This window comes from Carassius carassius, chromosome 16 (genome assembly GCF_963082965.1).
Source record: "Carassius carassius chromosome 16, fCarCar2.1, whole genome shotgun sequence".
Lineage (NCBI taxonomy): Eukaryota > Metazoa > Chordata > Actinopteri > Cypriniformes > Cyprinidae > Carassius > Carassius carassius.
In genome coordinates this window covers 12,707,696-12,727,942 of record NC_081770.1, presented here as the reverse complement: position 1 = coordinate 12,727,942, position 20,247 = coordinate 12,707,696, and the positions used below count along the sequence as shown (strand labels likewise).

Here is a 20,247-nt window from a genome sequence, read left to right as displayed (position 1 = left end):
GCTCAGATCCAGTTCTTGGAGCATTAAAAGATTTGATCCCAGAACTTTAGTAAGATACTGATACGCCTCCTCTGCAGCAGGACTTGTCAAAAAGATACAGAGATTAGAAGAGAAGTTTAGATTAGATAACTGTTATAATTTTATAATTTTGCATCTCAATCCTCATCATGGGTCCAGTGTAATATTTAAGTCAATTGTTATAATTCCATCTAGTTTTACTGAGAAAATACCCTAATTAGGGCATAAATGAATGAATTATTTAATTAAATATGTCAAAGGTGTAAGAATTGTTTTACATTAAGTCTGTGTTACAAAAGTTTTGTGACTGTAGCAACTCTTTTACCTGTTATTCAGTTTCACATCAACTAATCTGTCCCCTTTAATATGTTTCAAACAGCTGACTACATTTCTGTCTCTTGAAGTAATTGAATGCTTTTATTACCTGGTGTTCATTAAATTACCCATTGCACCCCCTTGTAATTTAAAGAGCCACTTTAGTCCTAATATTCCAGGATAGTTTCCGGTGAGATCCAGCTTTGTCAGGCGTGAAGGGCTTGACCTCAGAACTGAAATCAAGTTTTTGTAATTTTCACCATTGATACCGCAGTCTGAAAGTCTGTAAATGAAAAAAAGAGATTGATATTAAGTACAGCATGTTCTACTCTAAATAAAATACAAATCCATAAAGCCAATTGTTCCTTTTTAAAAATCTAAACCTAAATAGAAAAATATATTGTCAAAAAAAGTTCCAAAAAGTGCCTCTGTGCCTTCATTTTGATATTTGCAAAACTGTTAGCCAATAGAAAAAAAAATTAATTCTATTCTATTTATAAAAAAATTTATAACGTCTGCTTATTTTTAGAACCATTTTGTTCCCTGAATTAAAAAAAAAACATTAAGTGAAATAAAATAATAAAATAAAATAGAAAACTTAAACTTATTTTATTTGTTGTTTGCTAAAACAACCTTACTTTAAAATTAAAATATTTAAAAGGTAAGTATAAAATAAATACCAATATGAAATGGTAATAAAAACTATAAAAGTATATTATTGATACTAAAGTAAGACTTGTTTAATTTGAATTTAATTTGAACAATAAGTAGTTAAAAATTTTTTTGAAAATACCATTTCACTAGTTGTAGTGTTTTAGTTAATCAAACAGGGATTTACAAATGTATATTATAGGGTATCTTTTTATGTCCATTTACACACTAATAATCACAGTATATCTATTACCATATCAGTCCAAGCCCAGGTCTGACAATGACTCTCAGGAAGAAGCTAATCATGCTGATCCACATTCACAAGAATGACTTGTGCGAGACATTTTAGAGCATCAATTATTTTATACGTCTTTTTATATGCAGCCATTAGAACAGATGTTGAGAACACAGCAGAAGTTATGGCAGTAATACTGAAAAACAGTGTTAAAAATACTAAAAATTTAACTTAAAGTTAATCGCTGTTCTAATCTAGTGCGCTGCTGCACTGTAACACACACTCGAAGGCTACAGACAGTAGCTCGTACATCACACGCAGATCACACGTGCACAGAAACATTCAGCACAGAAAAGTACTGTCAACGCTGTTCTTTGATTTCTCAATAAAATAGATTTGAAACAGAAAAGTTTAAACATATATTTCTTAATAACTAAATCCCACAGCGTCACGCTGCCATGTAGAAATAATTTACACATGCAATCGCTCTCACTAATCCATTCATATAAATATTATCTTTATTGTGAGATATAATCTGTGTGAAATAAAATGACCAAAAGGCAAAAGAACTGATAAAAATGAGCTGTTATAGGAGCAATAGCCATGTGGGCAGCACTGCGTCATATTCCTTAACTGTGCACAGCTCCAAACTTATTTGTTCATTAATGACGTCATCAGCGACTAGTCGCTTTCGACACAACTTTTATTACATTGTCAATTTGTATATTGTCAATCCTTACCCACCTATTTGTATTTTTTTGTATTTTTTATTCCTTATTGTGTTTTTTGTTCTGTCGCTGTTATGTTGCACTGCGGAGCTCTGTCACGAAAACAAATTCCTCGTATGTGTGAACATACCTGGCAATAAAGCTCATTCTGATTCTGATTCTGATTCTGATACATAAAAGTCGACTTAAAAAAAAAAATCAGAAGTCGTTCAACTTCTAATATATACTCACACATGTATCTCAGAAAAGCTACAAGTGCTCTTTAGATATTGTTGCAGATACAGCATCAAAAAATCTAATTTACAATATCATACCAAAGAAAAAAACATTATCCTTTACCCCTAGAGTACATGAAGAGCTAACAAAACAGTTCTCAATACTCAATACTCAATATTGCTCCCACTGAGTTACTCTTAAAAAGTAAATTTCTACAATTTTAAACTCCTTTGGCTTTGTCCATGTAATGATGCAATTAATCAAGCAGGCATGTTCTACTGGATAGAGAAACTTCATTTTGTTTGTAAATCATAAATTAGTCATAAACCCATTCTGAAGTAAACTGGATTCATGAAAGTGTATTTCACTGCTACATGTAAATGGTGTTTAAAACTTCCAAACATTTTTTTTTCTTCTGGTGAACCAATGATGTTGCATTTTGATAACATTATTTTAGTATCAAACACTAAGTATTGTGACTCAAGAAAGTGGCTTCAACTCAAGCTCTGATATACGCTCAGGACTACTAGTGCTTAGAAGAAAAGTGTGGATTGCAATATACTTGAATTACATTGGTGGTGTTTAGGAAGTGGACAGATGCCAGAACAGCTGATGCTGGAGCAAGGTGAGTGACTGCTTATATACAGCAAGTAAACTGAAACTTTAGAGTTCACTCCACCTGAAATTGTGTTCAAAATTTCATATAATAACAAAATGTATTAGTTAAAGAGTAAGTAAAATTTCAGAAATTTCATTCATTAACAAAAATGAAATCAGCTGCATAAACCACTTTCCTTTTTATTGTAAATGAATTATTCTGAACGCCAGTATTATTGGTCTGAATTTACTCTTATATTTATAGAAGTTTCATGTATGAGGCTAGTTTTTAAGCTGCTCTGGATAAAAGTGTCTGTTAAATGTTTGTATATATTACAAGAGTTAATCTTCAACAGTTTATGAAAATGCAACACAATACAAATATTACATTTGAAAGATATTTTACACATATTTGACACATAACGGCACAAAAATGAAAATCACATATATACTCACTGAATGATGTTCAGTTTACAATGTTTATCCTCAAGTAGAGCAGCGAGCTGCTTCACTTTATGTGTGTTGTCCAATTTATGTTCACTCAGATTCAGTTCTCTCACAAGTAATGGGTTTTTACTCACAACTCTTATCACATACTGACAGGCTTCTTCTGCTTCAGAACTCAGAAACATGCAGAATACAAGATGAAGCAGGATTCAGTTCAGTTCTCACCTTTTAACGTACAATGACAATCTAAAAATAATCTTGTAGATTATTATTGCTCAGATCAAGATCCTTCAAACTGCTGGAGTCTGAACGGAGAACCGAAGCAAGAGCTGAACAGCTTTCATCTGTTAGATCACACTTACAGAGTCTTCAAAAAAAAAAATATATATATATATATAGTATGTGATATGTGATTTTTGTGTTGAGTGTAGCTGCTGGTGAAATGTACTCACTTGAGTATCTCCAGCTCACACACAGGATTCTTCAGACCCTCACAGATCTCTTTGACTCCTGAGTCCAGCAGACGTCTGTTGTTCAGGTTCATCTCGTTCAGGATGGTTTTGGAGGAGAGAACAGTAGCTAGAACTGAACAGCTTTTCTCTGTCAGATCACAGTCATTCAGCCTGAACACAAAAACAGCATTAGTTATTATTCTGCACATTTTCAACAAACATCAGACAAACAGCTCTTTATTTCAGATAACACATGACAGACATTATTTAATAATAAATAAATATGAGCTATTATGTATAAAATCATGTTGACTCACTTAATTTTCTCCAGTTTGCTATGAGAGTCCATCAAAAGAGCAGACAGTTTCTCTCCATCCAGATCTCCTAATTTATCTTCACTCAGATCCAGTTCTTTCAGTAATAATGGACTTGTACCCAGAACTTCAGTGAGATACTCACACGCTTGCTCTGCGGCAGCAGTTTTCAAATACCTAAACAAAATAGATTATCAATTTATATCACATAATCTTAAAATTGTATGCCTTTTGTAGCCCTGTTCCTCTTTAAAGAGTCCAGCTAATGTACGTAAAGATGGTACTCAACCAGAATAATACTTTCACCACTGCCTTCCCACAGCGACAACATTAGGGGTATTTCCTGCTTTTAACGGCTAAGTGGCGCTTTAACCAATGTTTGAATTGAGGGGGGCGGGTGCTGATGGGGTCCAGGACCCCTTATAACCATTAAGAGAAATTGATTTAGAGTGTCCTTTCCAAATTACTGAACTTAATAATTTTAAGACACTTGAAATTGTGTTTGTGGTACATCAAGAAGCTGCTTCACTCCTGATTGTCCAGGATCATTTCCTGTGAGATCCAGCTCTATCAGGTGTGAAGGGTTTGATCTCAGAGCTGAAGCCAGAGCTTTATAACCTTCTTCAGTGAAACTGCAGTCTGAGAGTCTGTTAAACAAAATAAGGTGTTTATTGTTTGTTTGAACAAAGATTAGTAGTGGATTTTACATGCATTACGACAAACTACTTAGAACAACATGAACTAAACCACATTTAAATAATTTATTCAGTTAAGTAATTTATTACGATATTTAAAATAAGTGACGTGTGAAAAAAAAAACTGTCCAAAGAGTGAAACTGAAATTTAAGCCACTGTTTTCATTTTCAATTATTCTGGTTAAAGAAACATTAACAAATGTGTATTAACATTCAGAAAATAAAAATACACACTTGAGTTTCTCCAATCTGCATTGTGTTTTTCTCAACAGATTACAGACACGGAAGAGAAGACAATGCTGAATAGAGTCATAGTTTTTGCTATTTTTGGACCAAAATGTATTTTCGATGCTTCAAAAAATTCTAACTGACCCTCTGATGTCACATGGACTACTTTGATGATATTTTTCTTACCTTTCTGGACATGGACAGTATACCGTACACACAGCTTAAATGGAGGGACTGAGAGCTCTCACACTAAATCTAAAATATTTTAAACTGTGTTCCGAAGATAAACGGAGGTCTCACGGGTTTGGAACGACATGAGGGTTAGTTATTAATGACATAATTTAGATTTTTGGGTGAACTATCCCTTTAAGTAAAGGTTCCCACTTTATATTAAGTGGCCTTAACTACAATGTACTTACAGTGATGCGCGGGTCAATGTATAAACTAACCAACTCGGACCGCAAAAAAAAAAAAAAAGAAAATATTGTACCCGACTGGCTTCCTGACCCGCATTTTTTTTAAAGTAGTAAATGCGTCGCCCCTTTATATTAATTTAATTACTTAAATAGGCTATAACCTACAGGATAATAAGCGTTATGACCGCACACATAAGGCTTGCTACAAAGAACCGGTTAAAGTAATGATTATGAATGTGTCTAAATTAGCAAGGAGACATTTAATTGTTTAGTAATAAACTGGTGTTTTCTGTGTCGCTGCTAAGATGAAGTTGACCATGAGGAGTCGCTGTGAACGCCAGAGAGAAATGCACATTTCATATGGATTACATAATCAGAGAGTAGCCTATTTATTTTGGTTTGAATATTTTCGTTTAAAAGTAGACATTTCAAGCTTTCTGTAATATATTGCCTATTTCTTTTTAAACCCACCGACTAAAAGATTAAGACACTACCTGGTCCAAAGTTTCTACATCTTTTTTCTCCGCTATTTCAGAATCTGGAAAAATGACTGGGGCTAACTTGTTACTGCAGTCAGTAGAGCGATTTAAATGTATGTGATGTACGGCATGATAAACACTCGTCACTTCTGCTGCCCAAACTTTGTCAGCCTGTGGGTCATTTGGTATATTTGAACAACGATTGCACTGATTTGCATGTTTCTTGATGATGTGCTTTTTTTCTGTGGTACTCACTTGCACCATGTCGCTTCACGTCGTATTCTCCACCATGTCCCACAGAAAAAGTGCTTTTGCATAAAATGCAAAAAGCTCTCTCTGTTTCGCCATCTACAGGTCTTAACCAAGAGTATGTTGCCGTCCATTCGCTATTAAAAGTGCTTTTCTTTTTCGTGGCCACGGCTGCTTAACCTGACCGAACAGCACACGCGCTCTCCAATTTGAGATTGTTGACAATGTTGAGGAGGCGTTCACGCACCAGTCAACAGTTTGATTGACGTACCACTCAGCCTATCAACTAACGCTTTTATTGCTCTCCTCTGAACTATTAGACATAAGTTTACAGTACGCCTATGGACGTATCTGTGTATTTATTAAGCAGGGTCGAATGAAAAAGTGGGACAGATGCTCAATTTGCGTGAGGCGGGACAAAGGGTAAAACTGCTGTACAGTGCAATGTAAAGCGGGACAGGTGGTCACTCTATAATCACGCCAGTTATTCAGACAATAAAGTGTAGGTCTATGTATTTCAAAATTGTGTCTAGTACCTATTATATAAATTACAAAGGTTTAATGGCATCTTTATTTCAAACAACCTGACCGACCGTGACCCGAATATCATTAAAATAATTTTTGGATGACTCGTAACCGTGGGTGACCGCAGGCACCTGCTTATTTTGGATCAACCCGCCCATCACTGGTACTTGCATTATTTGAGAAATATCTGCATGTAATTACATCTGTAATGAATTTCTCTAATTACATTTATAATTACATGGTTGACCCATTCCTTTCACCTTAACACACCCTTAAACCTACCCAGACCTGTCCCTAACCTTACCTGTTTCCCACCTCAATAGCAGCAAAAATGTTTTGCAATTCAATATGAACACAATAAGTACATTGTATTTATTTTTTTTATGTAAGTTCATAGTAGTTAAGGCCACTTAATATAGAGTGGGACCAAGTTTAATGTTTTATGTAAATGTATTTAGAAAATAAAAATTAAATCAAATTTGTTCAATAACCTATTGATGTGAAAATGTAAATTAATTGATTAGTTATAGCATTCATTAATATTTACTTGCCTTGAAGGTCCAGATGAGATTTTCTCTGAAATTCTTGCGGTTGCAGTAATTCTTGTAGTTTGAGTCTGATTTCTCAAACTGAACCCTGGTAGCAAAATAAAATAAAACTTTTTTTTTAATCCATACTATTGGCTCAGTTACTAGAAAGAGCAGAGTTATGTGGAGGCACTATCCTCTTGGTTGTAATAACAGACTTTAATACAGTTGCATATATAATGCATATTCCTCATGAACCTGATGATTCAAATGTATAATCTTATTTTAAGGTGGTGAATTTAACTTAAAATATTTTTAATTGTTTTTCATATTTTCATTGTCATGTGGATCACTGAACATAATCAATTTGCTTACAAAAGTACATTACGTTTCAAAACTGTTAATTTATTTTAGTATTATTTTTTGGTTCATTAATTTAAGGAAAAAAAGTAATTAAAAATTTTGGCAAAGTAGATCCATTTATTTAGTAATTTATTGTAATAAATTTGAAAAAAATAAGCTGTGGTATATTGTGTTTTTACCTGTTGAGAAGAAAAGTTGCCAGTTCCACATCACTCTTCAATCCCTTCTGTGCTTTCAGAGCGTCCCACCGTGTAATTTCTGCACCAATATTTACTGTGGACTTCTGTCCTTTGTTACTAAACCACACACAAAAAGAAGAAAATCACATAAAAAATAACAGGTTCACAGCTGTCAATATCATATGATCAAACCATTGCTAAACCAGCTGCTCACTGCTACCTACAGTACTTTATTAGCACAGAAAAATGGTTGATGGGAAATACAGTTTTATGATAAAAAAAACAGAAAACATGAAACACCTTTTGGAAGGTGATGGTGTTTTCTCATTGAAATTTGGTCTATCTCCCTTTGAATGGTCACTCTTCATAGACACAGAGCTGGACACGTGCGATTCAGATCTTTCACTAATGAGTAAAAAATAAAGTAAAATAACAGGTAAAGAGGTCTTGTGTTGCAAACTAAATGTTCTGTGTTTCTATGGTGAATGTATGAGCCCTAGTGGCTAGCTGTGTAACTAAACAAATATTTTTATTAAAGATGAAACAGTTTGCAATACATTATGTTCTGTGATTCATTTTTGTATTTAAGTTCTATTACATACACCACAATGAGAAAAAAATAAAATCACTATAATGCAAAAGATGAAATACCTTTTGTTAGTTGTTTTGATGATATTGCAGTACAATGACAAATATTTCAGCAAATCTTACAGAATTAAATCATGCATGTCAATTTAATTCTCTACAGTGTGTTATGCATGATGACAGATTTGGCTTAATTTAGTAATAAATAAACAATGGATCACTGTAAGATGGTTGGAGGAAGAGATGAAATACCTCTTGTTACATTGTGTTTTCTCACTGAAGTTCGGTACAAAACCTTTTGAACGGTCACTCTTCACAGACACAGAGCTGGACACATGTGAACCTGATCTTACACTTAAGACACAAAGAAAAAAAAATGTTTCAAGAAGTACAGGGGTTACTTCAGTCTCATTTGAAGAGGAGATGCAAATGGTAATTAAATGCAGCATGGCTGTCTTCATTAGAAAATTGTTTCTGGCTTCACCATACAGTACATAAAAGACAGTATATTAATACACATTAAAAAAAAAAGACATGAAACACTGAATGTAACAAAGCATGTACAGTTCCTCCTGGTTCGTGATGGTGTTCCTCACTAAATGACACACATGAGCCTAATCTTTTACTAACAACACAAGAGCAAAAATTAAAGAAAACTATTACAGTCTTATTACAGATATTTTGCAATTAAGAACAAAACATTTTCTTGGTGGCAAGTTAAAGTGTAGTGAACCAAACATTTGGAAAAAGATTTGACAAACCAACTGTGACTTTGTTGACTACAAACAATTATTATGATTTTTTAAAATACATCATGCAGTTAATGCATGATCAACATTAAGAAAAACATAAAATACCTTTTGGAAGATGATGGGGTTTTCTCAATGAAGTTTGCTCCATCACCTTTTGAACGGTCACTCTTCATAGACACAGAACTGGACACAGGTGAAACTGATCTTTCACTGACAAGAACAAAGAGCTATTCTCATGACTACGGACAGATGAATGTGTTTATTTTTGGTTTTCTGTTTAATCAGTCAAGTTCAATCACAGACACAGTGAAGAAATGTAAATAGTGTATGTAAAGCACATAAAATACCTTTTAGCATGTGATGGTGTTTCATCACTGAAGGACACATGTATTTCACTAATGATAACATAAAGGAGTTTTCTCAGTCTCATTTGAAAAGTTTTCATTTAGATGGTAATTAATTACAGTAAGTATAATTTAACGAACTATATATATGCATAATAATTCTTCTCCAACCAACAGCTATCACAATGCAAAAAACAAAACTAAAGTTTTATGATAAAGTCCAAATTTAATACCTCCTAACGCAGTCTATGGGTGTGTGACAATAAGAAACACGTGAAATACCTTTTTTTAGGTGTTTCCCCATTGAAAACTGGTACATCATCTTTCGACTGATCCCTATTTACACACTCAGAGCTGGAAACCTCAGAGTCTGATCTTTCCCTAATGACACAAAAAGGAAAGAGAATGAGAGAAAAAAAAAAACATTTTATGGCAGGAGGTACTTATATTAAGGTTTTTTTTTTTTACATGATATCAGTAACATAATATTCTTGTCGCTTTGAGTTTGACTCGATAAGGAGTCATCTCTTCTTGAATTTTTTTTTTTTTTTTTTTTTTTTTTACATTACTATGAACAAACTGTCCTGGAAATGTCATTATCATTTGGCAGACACTTTGATCAAATGCAATACGCATTTTAATAAAGACAGGTTTTATCAGTTTGAACAAAAAATTGATCTATTCTTCTGAGTTAGAGCAACAGAAACAAGAACAAACTTGTGAGACCTGGCAGATCACTAATGTTAAAATACCTCAGCTAACCGATTGCTCTCACTATCCGCATTGCTGTGACATGACTAATGCCTTTTTTGTTTCAGAGAAATTAAAGTTAACTGAGGTGCAAACAACATCTTTACTGGACTCTAGACTTTAGAGAAGTGTTTGAATTTTATAGACTGTTATAAAGGAACACTTTATAAGTTCTCGCTGAACTTTTATGATAAACACTTTACAGTAAAAGAGCTACAATACTGAAACTTAAGCAGTGTTTAAAATGATTAATTAAAAACAGACTCAGTCTTACCTCTGTTCCTCTGAGATGCTCATCTCAGACAGAGAGTCCTTTCCTCGCTCCTCTGACATACTGCAGATAAACTGCCGTTGAAAAACAGCACAGTTATCTTTGTGTTGAAGACATTCAGCTGCTCAGCACAACCTGCACATGAGGTGAAAACAATGACAAATGTTGAGTTGGCAACAAACAAGCTGTATAAAAAGAACACGGGCTCTGAAACTAATCTTAACGTTTATATTTCATTTAATTTAGTGTAACCAAACAGGGTGAACATGATTTCACCAAGTACAACATGTTCCTGGATCAACATTCCTATCAACCAATCAGAATTGAGGGATAACTTTTCAGGAAATTAAATTAAAATTAAAAATTTATCCATTTAGCAGACGCTTTTATCCAAAGCGACTTACATTGCATTCAGGCTAACCATTTTTTCCTAACATGTGTTACCTGGGATTCGAATCCCCAAACTTGCCGCTTATTAACGCAATGCTCTACCACTTGAGCTACAGGAACACTCTGAATACTCAGAACACAAATATCTGTTTTAGGCTTAAAATCAGGGTTAGGTGCTTCTACACTCTTGTCAATCAGCTATATGGGTAAGGTTATGTTTAGGGGTAGAGATTGGGTTAAGTCTATATTTGTGGGAAGTTATGTTGATCTAGGAACATGTCTTACTTGCCAAAATCACGGCGACCAACCAGACAGTGTCAGGTTAAGATGTATTTCAGACAATTCTTCATAATAGACAGCTGTAAACGCAGAAACATAACTACATAATTCTTAAATTATTTTAGCATTGGACACATTGCAGAGGGGGAAACTGAACTTTCTGTGCAGTTTTATATATTTTGCACTAACTTTTACACAACAAATTAACCAGTTTTATACAGCTCTGGATCATTACGTCACAATTTATTATATTAATTTCAACTGCTCCCACAATGGCTGAATATATAAATGTATCATATTGAGCTAAGTGAACTGAAATATTCTATTTAATCACTGAGGATTTATTACATTCTCTTTTGACAAAAATTAAAGACATTAAAGCAACATTCACTACGTGCTTACCCGCCTAACTGTGACATTAGAATACTTTAGATTTCGCATCATCAAGAAAATAAAAAGAGGGATTTAGAAAATAGAAAATACCCCGTAATAAATTATTATTTTTTAAATCATTAACTGTTCATTCACATATGTCTAACTGTAATCAAGGACATCTTAAAACTTACTTGCAGTAGTACGACGGTCTTCAGCAGCCAGAACGCTGTGCACAATGCTTTCTGTTTCTCCCCTTTACGACCTTTGTCACGTGGTGCGATTCACGCCAATTCATTTCATTACGATATTTTCTGCGTGTAGCCTTTGTTCATGTTTAAGCGTTAACTGTCCGTTTCAACATTCTCATGTTGCCTTGAAGCTAAAAATGCAGCACCTTTTAGTCTTGAATTAAATTGTGTTAGATCTTTAGCAAGTTCATATTATTTTGTCCACTTTATCAATTTGCCTATGAGATGTTATAATAATTATTAGAGTAGGCTATATCCTGACCAAACAGTAATGTTTTTGTTTTAATATGCGGGAACATCTGGTTTTGATTTACGGAAATGGGCGCCTTCCCCAGGTGGAAAAGACGTAGTATTAAATGTATTCATAATATATTTAAAATACAAATAGTATGATTATATTACATTTGTATTTCCAACATGCTTATTTAAAGTGAACTTAAGATATACTGAATAGCTTTTTAATATATTTCTAGAAACTATATTAGTATTACATTTGTAATAAATATATACTTAATTACACTTTTACGTAATATGCTACTGATAAGCATACTTTAAATATATTTTTTAAAAGTTTAATTGAAGTACATTGGTAATAAATATATGCTTAATTGTATTTTGAATAAATACACTAGTAACTAACATACTTTAAATATATTTCTATAAAATGTACTACGAGTACATTGGAAATAATTATATATTTAATTACACTTTTAAGAAATATGCTAAATACAAACATATTTTAATTATATTTAAAATAATTGTATTACAAATGCATTGGTAATAAATATATGCTTAATTTCACTTTTAAAAAATATGCTAAACACAAGCATATTTAAACTATATTCATTAAAACTGTATTAGAAATAAATTGTTATAAATATATGTTTAATTATAATTTTAAGAAATATGATAAAAACAAGTATACTTTTAGTTTAGTTTAAGTGTATTTACAGAAAACATACTTGTGTAACTAAAGTTGATTTATGTTTATTTTGTGTGTATAGCAAAACGATTAATATTTTAGTTGGTTATACATACCTTTTTTATAACTATTGTATAGGCCTACAATATATTTTTAATATTTATGTAATAGCATGTGCTTTAGCCCTGGTTTTTAAAAATATTGTGAATTATATTTTTTACATTTTAATATATTTCAATAACACATCCAAAAATTGTTTTGTATGGCAAAGCTTAAAAAATGCTAGTCCAAACATGAAGTGAATTAAACATGTATTGCAATTAATTTTAATATATTTCTCCAAAGGCTAGAATTATTGCCTACTGTAATTACAAATGTGCTCAGTTAAGCTTTTAAGAAATATAGCTAAAACTACCATGCTTTTTGCAAAACTGAATGCATATTTATTTCACACTTTTTATTGTGTTTTATGTGTAACTGTTCATTTTTTTAAATTTAATTATTTGCTATAATTATGATAAGCAATACAATTTAAATAACTAAGTAATGCACTTATTATTTGGGAGTGTTAAATAAATTTTTTTGTTTATTTTTTGTAGTTTTGAAAAATAATTAATAACAATTAATTGCACTTTAAAAACATATATATCAAATATTGTGCATTAATTAGTATGCACATTAATAATTAATGCACATTATTTGTGAAAAGTCTTTTTCCACAACACAAGTTCACTACAAACAAGTACAAATAATTTTCTAAATAAATGATTTCCACTGACGGCAGTTGCTTTAACATTTTATCTTTCAGTACTAGTGCAGTAATGACAATAGGCAGTTTGAACAATCCACTTGAAACCTGAATGTGAACATACGTACTTCCACACATCAATATAAAAAATACACATAGGCCTACTATAAAACTAAAACATTCTAAAGCTTAATTCTTACATTTTACCAAAGCTCATGAGTAGCAAAAAGGAATAAAAAAGAAAAAAGTTTAGAAAGCATTTCATTTAAACTTCACTAATTAAAGTGAATTGCAATTCAACTGCGATGATTTCAGTCCCTTTCAATATTATTTGGCAGGGCTACGATATAAGTTTTGTCTTTCAACTCAATCATTACACATTTTCTTTTTAAAGACTGTGTATGCACTGCATAAATAGTGTTTGACTCTTTTACTTCATGAATGAACTTGGAAGAAATTCTAAGGTCAGAATCCCTAGAAAGGTTTCTTGCAGTCCTCCAAAGCTCCTTAACCAAAACACAGCTCATTTGTTCATTACAACCTTCAGATTTAAATGCCACAATGCTCAGAATCTTGCATAATGTGCCATCAGTTAACTCTACTACAGAGTTGTTTCTTTTTTGTAGCCGTTTGTTAGTTTCTGTGTGATAAAGGACACCATCGATAATGAAACGTTCATAATACAAGCATTGCTGTACCCTGATATCAAAAAGATCCTGAATAGCAAGCATGTGCCGTACTGGAATGGTCACTGGATGAGGATTACCAAACCATCTCTGAAAATTGTGTTGATTTAGCTGTATTTTGCTTACTGTTTTGGATATCATCAAACAGTTTTTTGACTGTGTCTTTGGCATTCCTCATGTACTTGTCTGCTTTGATAGTGAGGTCTCTCCACTTGAGGAATCTCTTGACAATCTGTTGTTGGACATGTGTGGTTCCATTAAAGAACTTCAAGAGTGTGCCATTGAAAGATTCAAAAGAAAATGTGGATGTAGCCCACAGAGGTCCCCAGTTTCTCACACTTGCAGAAATGTGTGTCATCAAGTGCACGTTAAATGACATATTTTGTGCCATACAATTTCTGAAATTCCATAACAAATTTCTTCAGTGCTTTTTCTGCATTATCAATATCAACCATTTGTATCTTTTCTTGAAGCAAAGTATAAATGCCAAAAACAAGAAGGAAAAGATGGTTTCAGTATTTCTTAGAAAGAACACCACAAAGCACTGGTAAAGCATAGAACAGAAGAAAAGATCTCCATTCTGAGGCCTTCCAATATTTGCGTTCTTTTACAGAACGTGGGACTCTAGTTAACTCTAGTTACTGGAGGCCGGATTGCTAGTAACTGCTTATCAATTTCTTCGGTTTTTGTGCCCATGTACCATGGTTTATCATGGTTAGTGGAATCCAGCCATAATGTCATTAGCTGCCGTGTTACTCCTAGGCAAACACTGTGCTGGTATTCAGGCACAAACCCATTGACCATCTGAAAGTTTGCTAGTTTCATTAAAGGAGATGGCCCTTTCACTCCCATTACAGGCTGCTTAGGAGTACCAGCCATAGCATGTTGAAAATGCTCAGATTCACATATGAGAAGAGGTTCAGGACTTATATAAGAGTATGAACCCCCATCTTTATGGTAGCAAAAGTCACAGCCATATATGCCATTAAACTGTTTCGTGTTTCTAATTTGTGGACGAGCAACTGAATCTGAACTATACAGATCAGTGCATGCACTTTAGATGAATGTTGCTGGCTCTGTGTGTCTGACCATTTAAATCCATTTTGCTCCAATTCTTGAAGCTCATCAACAAATGGAGTTAACAGAGTTGTTATATTGGGTTTCTTCTCTCCAAACCAAATACATGGTATGCAGATATTATTTTTTCGTTCTTTTGGGTCAAGTTCAATGATCTGACACTGCATTGGCCATAGCTGACAATTGGAGCTCTTGAAAACTGGGATACCATCACAGTTCCACAGTAAACTCACATCTTCTTCACTAATTTTACTACTCCTGATTAGTTTTTCATACTCTATTCCTGAATGTATGTCATTAATAATGCCATTAGTTGACATTTTTCTTTCTAATGTATTCTTAGGATTTTCCAAAATGCCCTTAATTTGGCTAGATAATTTCAAAACCAGAAAATACGAACCATTTTTCAAATTTGTGTCTGCATCAAACAACATGTGACATACAGAACATTGTGTCTGACCATTAACCTTACCTATATAGTTGGTGCATCCAGAACAGTAAAAATGTGATTCATATTGTCCATACTGCCCATAAGCTTTATGAAATAGGTAAGAAGTAGCTGGTACTGATCCTGGGAAATGTTCATTAAACAATTTGAGGAGGTCTTCAAGAGCTGTCCCTGTGAGGTTGTGTCTCAAAATGAAGGACATCAAAAGAAGTAGACTTTGTCCTCTGGAGATAGGTGCTCCTGGGTAAAGGGGTTCTTCTTCCTCTGATTTCTACAGGAAGAAAATAAATACAAAAATAATAGAATAAATTAATTAATAACTACATAAACAAACAGGGCCTGGTTCCCCAAAAAAGTAGTTCTTAACCTATTCCTTAATCTCTCTCTTAACATTATGGCACGATTCTCGACACGTTAATATGCTAAGTATATGTCCTGTACAACATGACATCATGACTTTGCGTAAACATACACGCCACTTTCAAAGCCGAGTGGCGTGTTATGTATATGCATAACACATATTCGTGTGTATGATGTGATTCCACGTGTATGTCTACGCCGTTAAAGCGAAATGGAAAAAAATGTATATCTATATCAAGACACTAGTCGCCGCCACTGTGCAGCAGTCTTTAGAAATCAGCGTAGCGGAGTACAAGTCAAACTATGGTATGTTGAATATGTTATGGCTCAACAAAGATTTTATGTTATGGACATTTTAAGACTAATAAGAAAATATGTTTGCAATGGATACAGGCTTATTTATGAAGTTGACTTTATTTGGTATCAGGTGGTAATTAGCCTAGGCTATTTCGTAATGGCCCACTGCCAGGCCCAATGATCTCAAAGTTTTAAAATAAAATGCTCGAATCCAAACAAAGATATTACTTTAGGCCATGCTCCACCTCTCTACCTCTTCTCTTTTTTCTGAGAAAACTTGCAGAGAGATGAAAAACACCAATGCAAATATTGCCCGTGCAACGTGCATTGACTCAGGGTCCTTGGAAGAGATAGTTAGAGCCAGCATGTAAATGCTACAATGCTACATAACTTTGTGTTTGATATCATTATAAATGTCATTTATTACATGGCTACTACTCATAGATGGCACACAAAGCCACACCATAAATACTTTATGACAATACCTGTGATGGATTTGAGTTTGGTCCTTGATCCAGGTTAGGTATCTCTGGTTCTGGTTGCAAATCAGCATTGTGGTCATGGCGTCCCTCACAAACAGGCTTCTCTTGCATTATCTGTCGAATATAGATGCATGTCTGAGTTTTTCAAGCAACAACTTTTGTTGTGTTAAACAATTTAAATGAACACTTTTAAAATACCGATATTAGTTATATTATTGCTTCACAACAGCCTCCCTCAGCTGTTAGAATTACTCTGCTGTCCCAGTTACTAATCTGTAACTCTTTAATACATACCAAGTGTTAAGTGTCTGAATATATGAAAATATGAAAACAGTCTGAAATAATTGCCCCAAGGGAATTAAAGCTCTAAACAAATAATAGATTAATAAAATTATCTAACAATAATTATTGAATTTACAAAGAAAAAGAAACATGTTAAACTTTCACAATTATAAAAACTATTTTGTAACAGACAAACAAAGGCATGAAATATATAATATAATCTTATTTTTTATTAAAAATAACATCATAAAGTATGATTTTTTTTACTTTGAGCAATGATGGAGCTATAATTGCCGAGCATAAAACATAAACAGCTCCTTGAAAAAAAATGATATGTAATATTGTAGTAGTTATAAACAAAGGTTTAGTTTACTTCAGCTTAACATTTAATCTGAACTAAGACTCTTCTTAGGAGCATATAAGACAAAAACAGCTCCTTGATTAAATGTAATATTGTAGTAGGCCTAGTTATAAACCAAGGTTTAACATTTGAGGGCAGCAATTTTATTCATAATGTCAAAATAAAACCTATGTTATGTTACTTGAAAGTATTATAGCCAACTATTCCTGCCAAACTTCCATGGTTACAGTTATTGTTACTATAGTAAATTTGTTGCTGATCTGTGGACACTGGATAGTTGATCATTTATGGCACAATGTTTCTTCCTGGTTTCCACGTCAGCGCTGTTTGATCTGTTAATAACAGAGAAATGTGAATGTTTCTCAATAGATCTCGCAGCAAAGTTATTACTTCAGTGGTCCATCAGCCACACAATCGAGTAGATTAGTTTCATTCCGCTTACATTACTGTTGGGCAATGTTGTGGTCGCGTCAGCATCACATTATGCGCGCGTTTGCGACGCGCCTATATATAATATAACAAAATGTTGGTCGGCAGGAAAAATGGTCCACCGAACCGTTCAACGAATACGAATATAGACCACTATTTTATATATATACATATATATATATATATATATATACACATAGTATATATACAACTGGAATTGTGAAAGTGAAAAGTGAAAGTGACGTGACATTCAGCCAAGTATGGTGACCCATACTCAGAATTTGTGCTCTGCATTTAACCCATCCGAAGTGCACACACAGAGAGCAGTAAACACACACACACACACACACACACACACAGAGCAGTGGGCAGCCATTTATGCTGCGGCGCCCGGGGAGCAGTTGGGGGTTCAGTGCCTTGCTCAAGGGCACCTCAGTCGTGGTATTGAAGGTGGAGAGAGAACTGTACATGCACTCCCCCTACCCACAATTCCACAATTCCTGATTGCCCGAGACTTGAACTCACAACCCTTCAATTGTGAGTCCGACTCTCTAACCATTAGGCCACGACTTCCCCTGTTGTTGATTGTTGTTGACTGTATGTAAAAATAAAATAAAAAATATTTATTTTCTATAGAATAGACCCGTGCCAATCAGGGCCGGCTCTAGGTTATTTGGTGCCCAAGGCGAGAGAACCCCGTCCAGCAGATGAAGATTATTTTATTTTCTTGATTTTAGGACAAACACAGTGTCTGGAAATTACATTGAAATAACACGAGTCTAAATCTAATGCATCCTGAGAGTGTTGATTTGGTCCAGAAACAGTATAAATGATGCCTAAATGAACCTTAAATGATGTTGAAATATTTCCACTGACCACTTTTGAACTAGTTTTTAACCTTGTAAGGAGGTTCTGTGAACGTCTAAATCAGAGTACAGAAGACGTCAAAAAAAGACGTCATAAAAACTTTCATTCTGGCTCCTCAGTGGACGTCTTTTCAACGTCTGCAAAGACATAAAAAGACGTCCACTGGACGTAACTTTGCACAGTTTGTAAGTTCACAAATAACCTAATAGAGTTGTTTTTGTGTTTGTCTAATTCTATTTTTTTTATAAGATGGGGAAACAATTGCATAAATGTGATGCACTGTTTAATTTGGAGATGGGGTGGTGCTAGCGCAGTGGATAAGACACATGTCTTTGGTGTGAGAGACCTGGGTTCGAATCCACTGTGAGACACCAATGTGTCCCTGAGCAAGACACTTAACCCCTAGTTGCTCCAGAGGTGTGTGACCTCTGACATATGTGGCAATTGTAAGTCGCTTTGGATAAAAGCGTCAGCTAAGTGTATAAATGTAATTTGGTTTAGTATATAAGCATACATTAAACATGATTCAAATAAATGTTATTTAACTTTTTTAATTATCCTGATTTAGTTCTCTTAATTATTATGCAATTTTTTACAATAAACTTTATGTATTTTAAATAAATAAACTTTTTATTATTAATTAAGAATAATTACACTTAACCTGAGGATTATGCATTTAAAATAAATAGGTTTTATTATCCTAATGAAAATAAATCGTATAAAGTTTATTTGGTAGATTTGTGTTAAAATTATGAAAAAAATATAAATGGGAATTTGTTAGGTAATAAAATTACATAAATCTTAAATTTTGGGTGAAATATTTCTGTGAGTGTATTTGTATCGTTTTATCTGTCTTTTTGTGCATGAACACTTCAGTAAGTGATCTGAATCAAGTAAAAAATGTATAGCTTTTTATTTGAATTATAAAGGAATATATTTTTTTTTTTTTTTTTTTTTTTTTTTTTTTTAGATTTCCGTTGGTGATTCTGATGTAAAAGTCCCTAAAAGAGTCTATGACAGACTGAACAAGTCACGAGCTTCTCTTTTTACTCAAGATTTGGCCACTGTACTTTTTGGAAGAGAAATTTTAGCCAGATGCACACTTACTGGTAAATCCGGGACTCAATCAAAAGACCAGTTGGAACCTCACAAGGTGCAAGCCCTCATCGGTATGTGTTTCTGTACATCATCACTTTTATTTGCTCTTGAAATCAAAAGGGGACTGACAAAAACAAATATTAATGCTAATTTTAAATATTGGCATTTGTTATGCATTATAATTATTATACTTGTTGAATGGGTATACTGTTTCAGTTAATCAGTTAAATTGCCTTTTTATTCCCTATGATACAGTAAGATAACATGTAGACTTAACTGTTGTTCAGCCAGACTTAATGTTTGTTCTATTTGAACTCCTTATTTGCATTATATTAACATTTTATATTGAATGTCTACTTTTAAAATATATGAACTAAACATTACATGCCATATTAACAAATTGTCTAGGTTACGACTGTAACCTCGGTTCCCTGAGAACAGGGAATGAGGGAAAAGCTATAAAATCACGGCAATTGAATTTGGCGACAACCAAAAAACTGTTAGTGCGACCCATAAGTAGGAAAGGGGCGCCTATACACAGTGCAATTCCCTTTCGAAAGGG

General features: G+C 33.5%; 2 protein-coding genes and 1 long non-coding RNA gene across 4 annotated transcripts in view; 1 reads left to right on the top strand and 2 right to left on the bottom strand.

Annotated features, from left to right (window-relative positions):
- Positions 1-20,247, bottom strand: part of LOC132159554 (uncharacterized) — a 1,375,546-nt gene that overhangs the window by 1,128,673 nt on the left and 226,626 nt on the right. The window lies entirely within an intron of this gene.
- Positions 1-20,247, top strand: part of LOC132159593 (uncharacterized) — a 200,473-nt gene that overhangs the window by 126,302 nt on the left and 53,924 nt on the right. The gene's annotated exons all lie outside the window — the stretch shown is intronic.
- Positions 7,095-9,410, bottom strand: LOC132159581 (uncharacterized). Of its 2 annotated transcripts, XM_059569143.1 has the most exons (6): positions 9,319-9,410; positions 9,077-9,181; positions 8,472-8,573; positions 7,935-8,039; positions 7,635-7,751; positions 7,095-7,201 (listed from the first exon to the last, which is right to left on the bottom strand). In XM_059569143.1, exons 1-6 carry the CDS (start codon positions 9,399-9,401, stop codon positions 7,102-7,104), a joined length of 612 nt encoding a protein of 203 aa, XP_059425126.1. In that variant the 5' UTR covers positions 9,402-9,410; the 3' UTR covers positions 7,095-7,101. The 2 variants fall into 2 exon arrangements, with proteins under 2 accessions (XP_059425126.1, XP_059425127.1); XM_059569144.1 differs by lacking the exon at positions 7,935-8,039.

Excerpts from the sequence above, each read along its gene's own strand:
- LOC132159581 (XM_059569143.1), bottom strand. The coding sequence starts at position 9,401 with ATGAGACTGAGAAAACTCCTTTATGTTATCATTAGTGAAATACATGTG. Across the intron at positions 7,752-7,934 it reads ACACCATCACCTTCCAAAAG|TAACAAAGGACAGAAGTCCA; the intron begins GTGTTTCATGTT and ends TGTGTGGTTTAG. Across the intron at positions 7,202-7,634 it reads GCAACTTTTCTTCTCAACAG|GGTTCAGTTTGAGAAATCAG; the intron begins GTAAAAACACAA and ends TTTTGCTACCAG.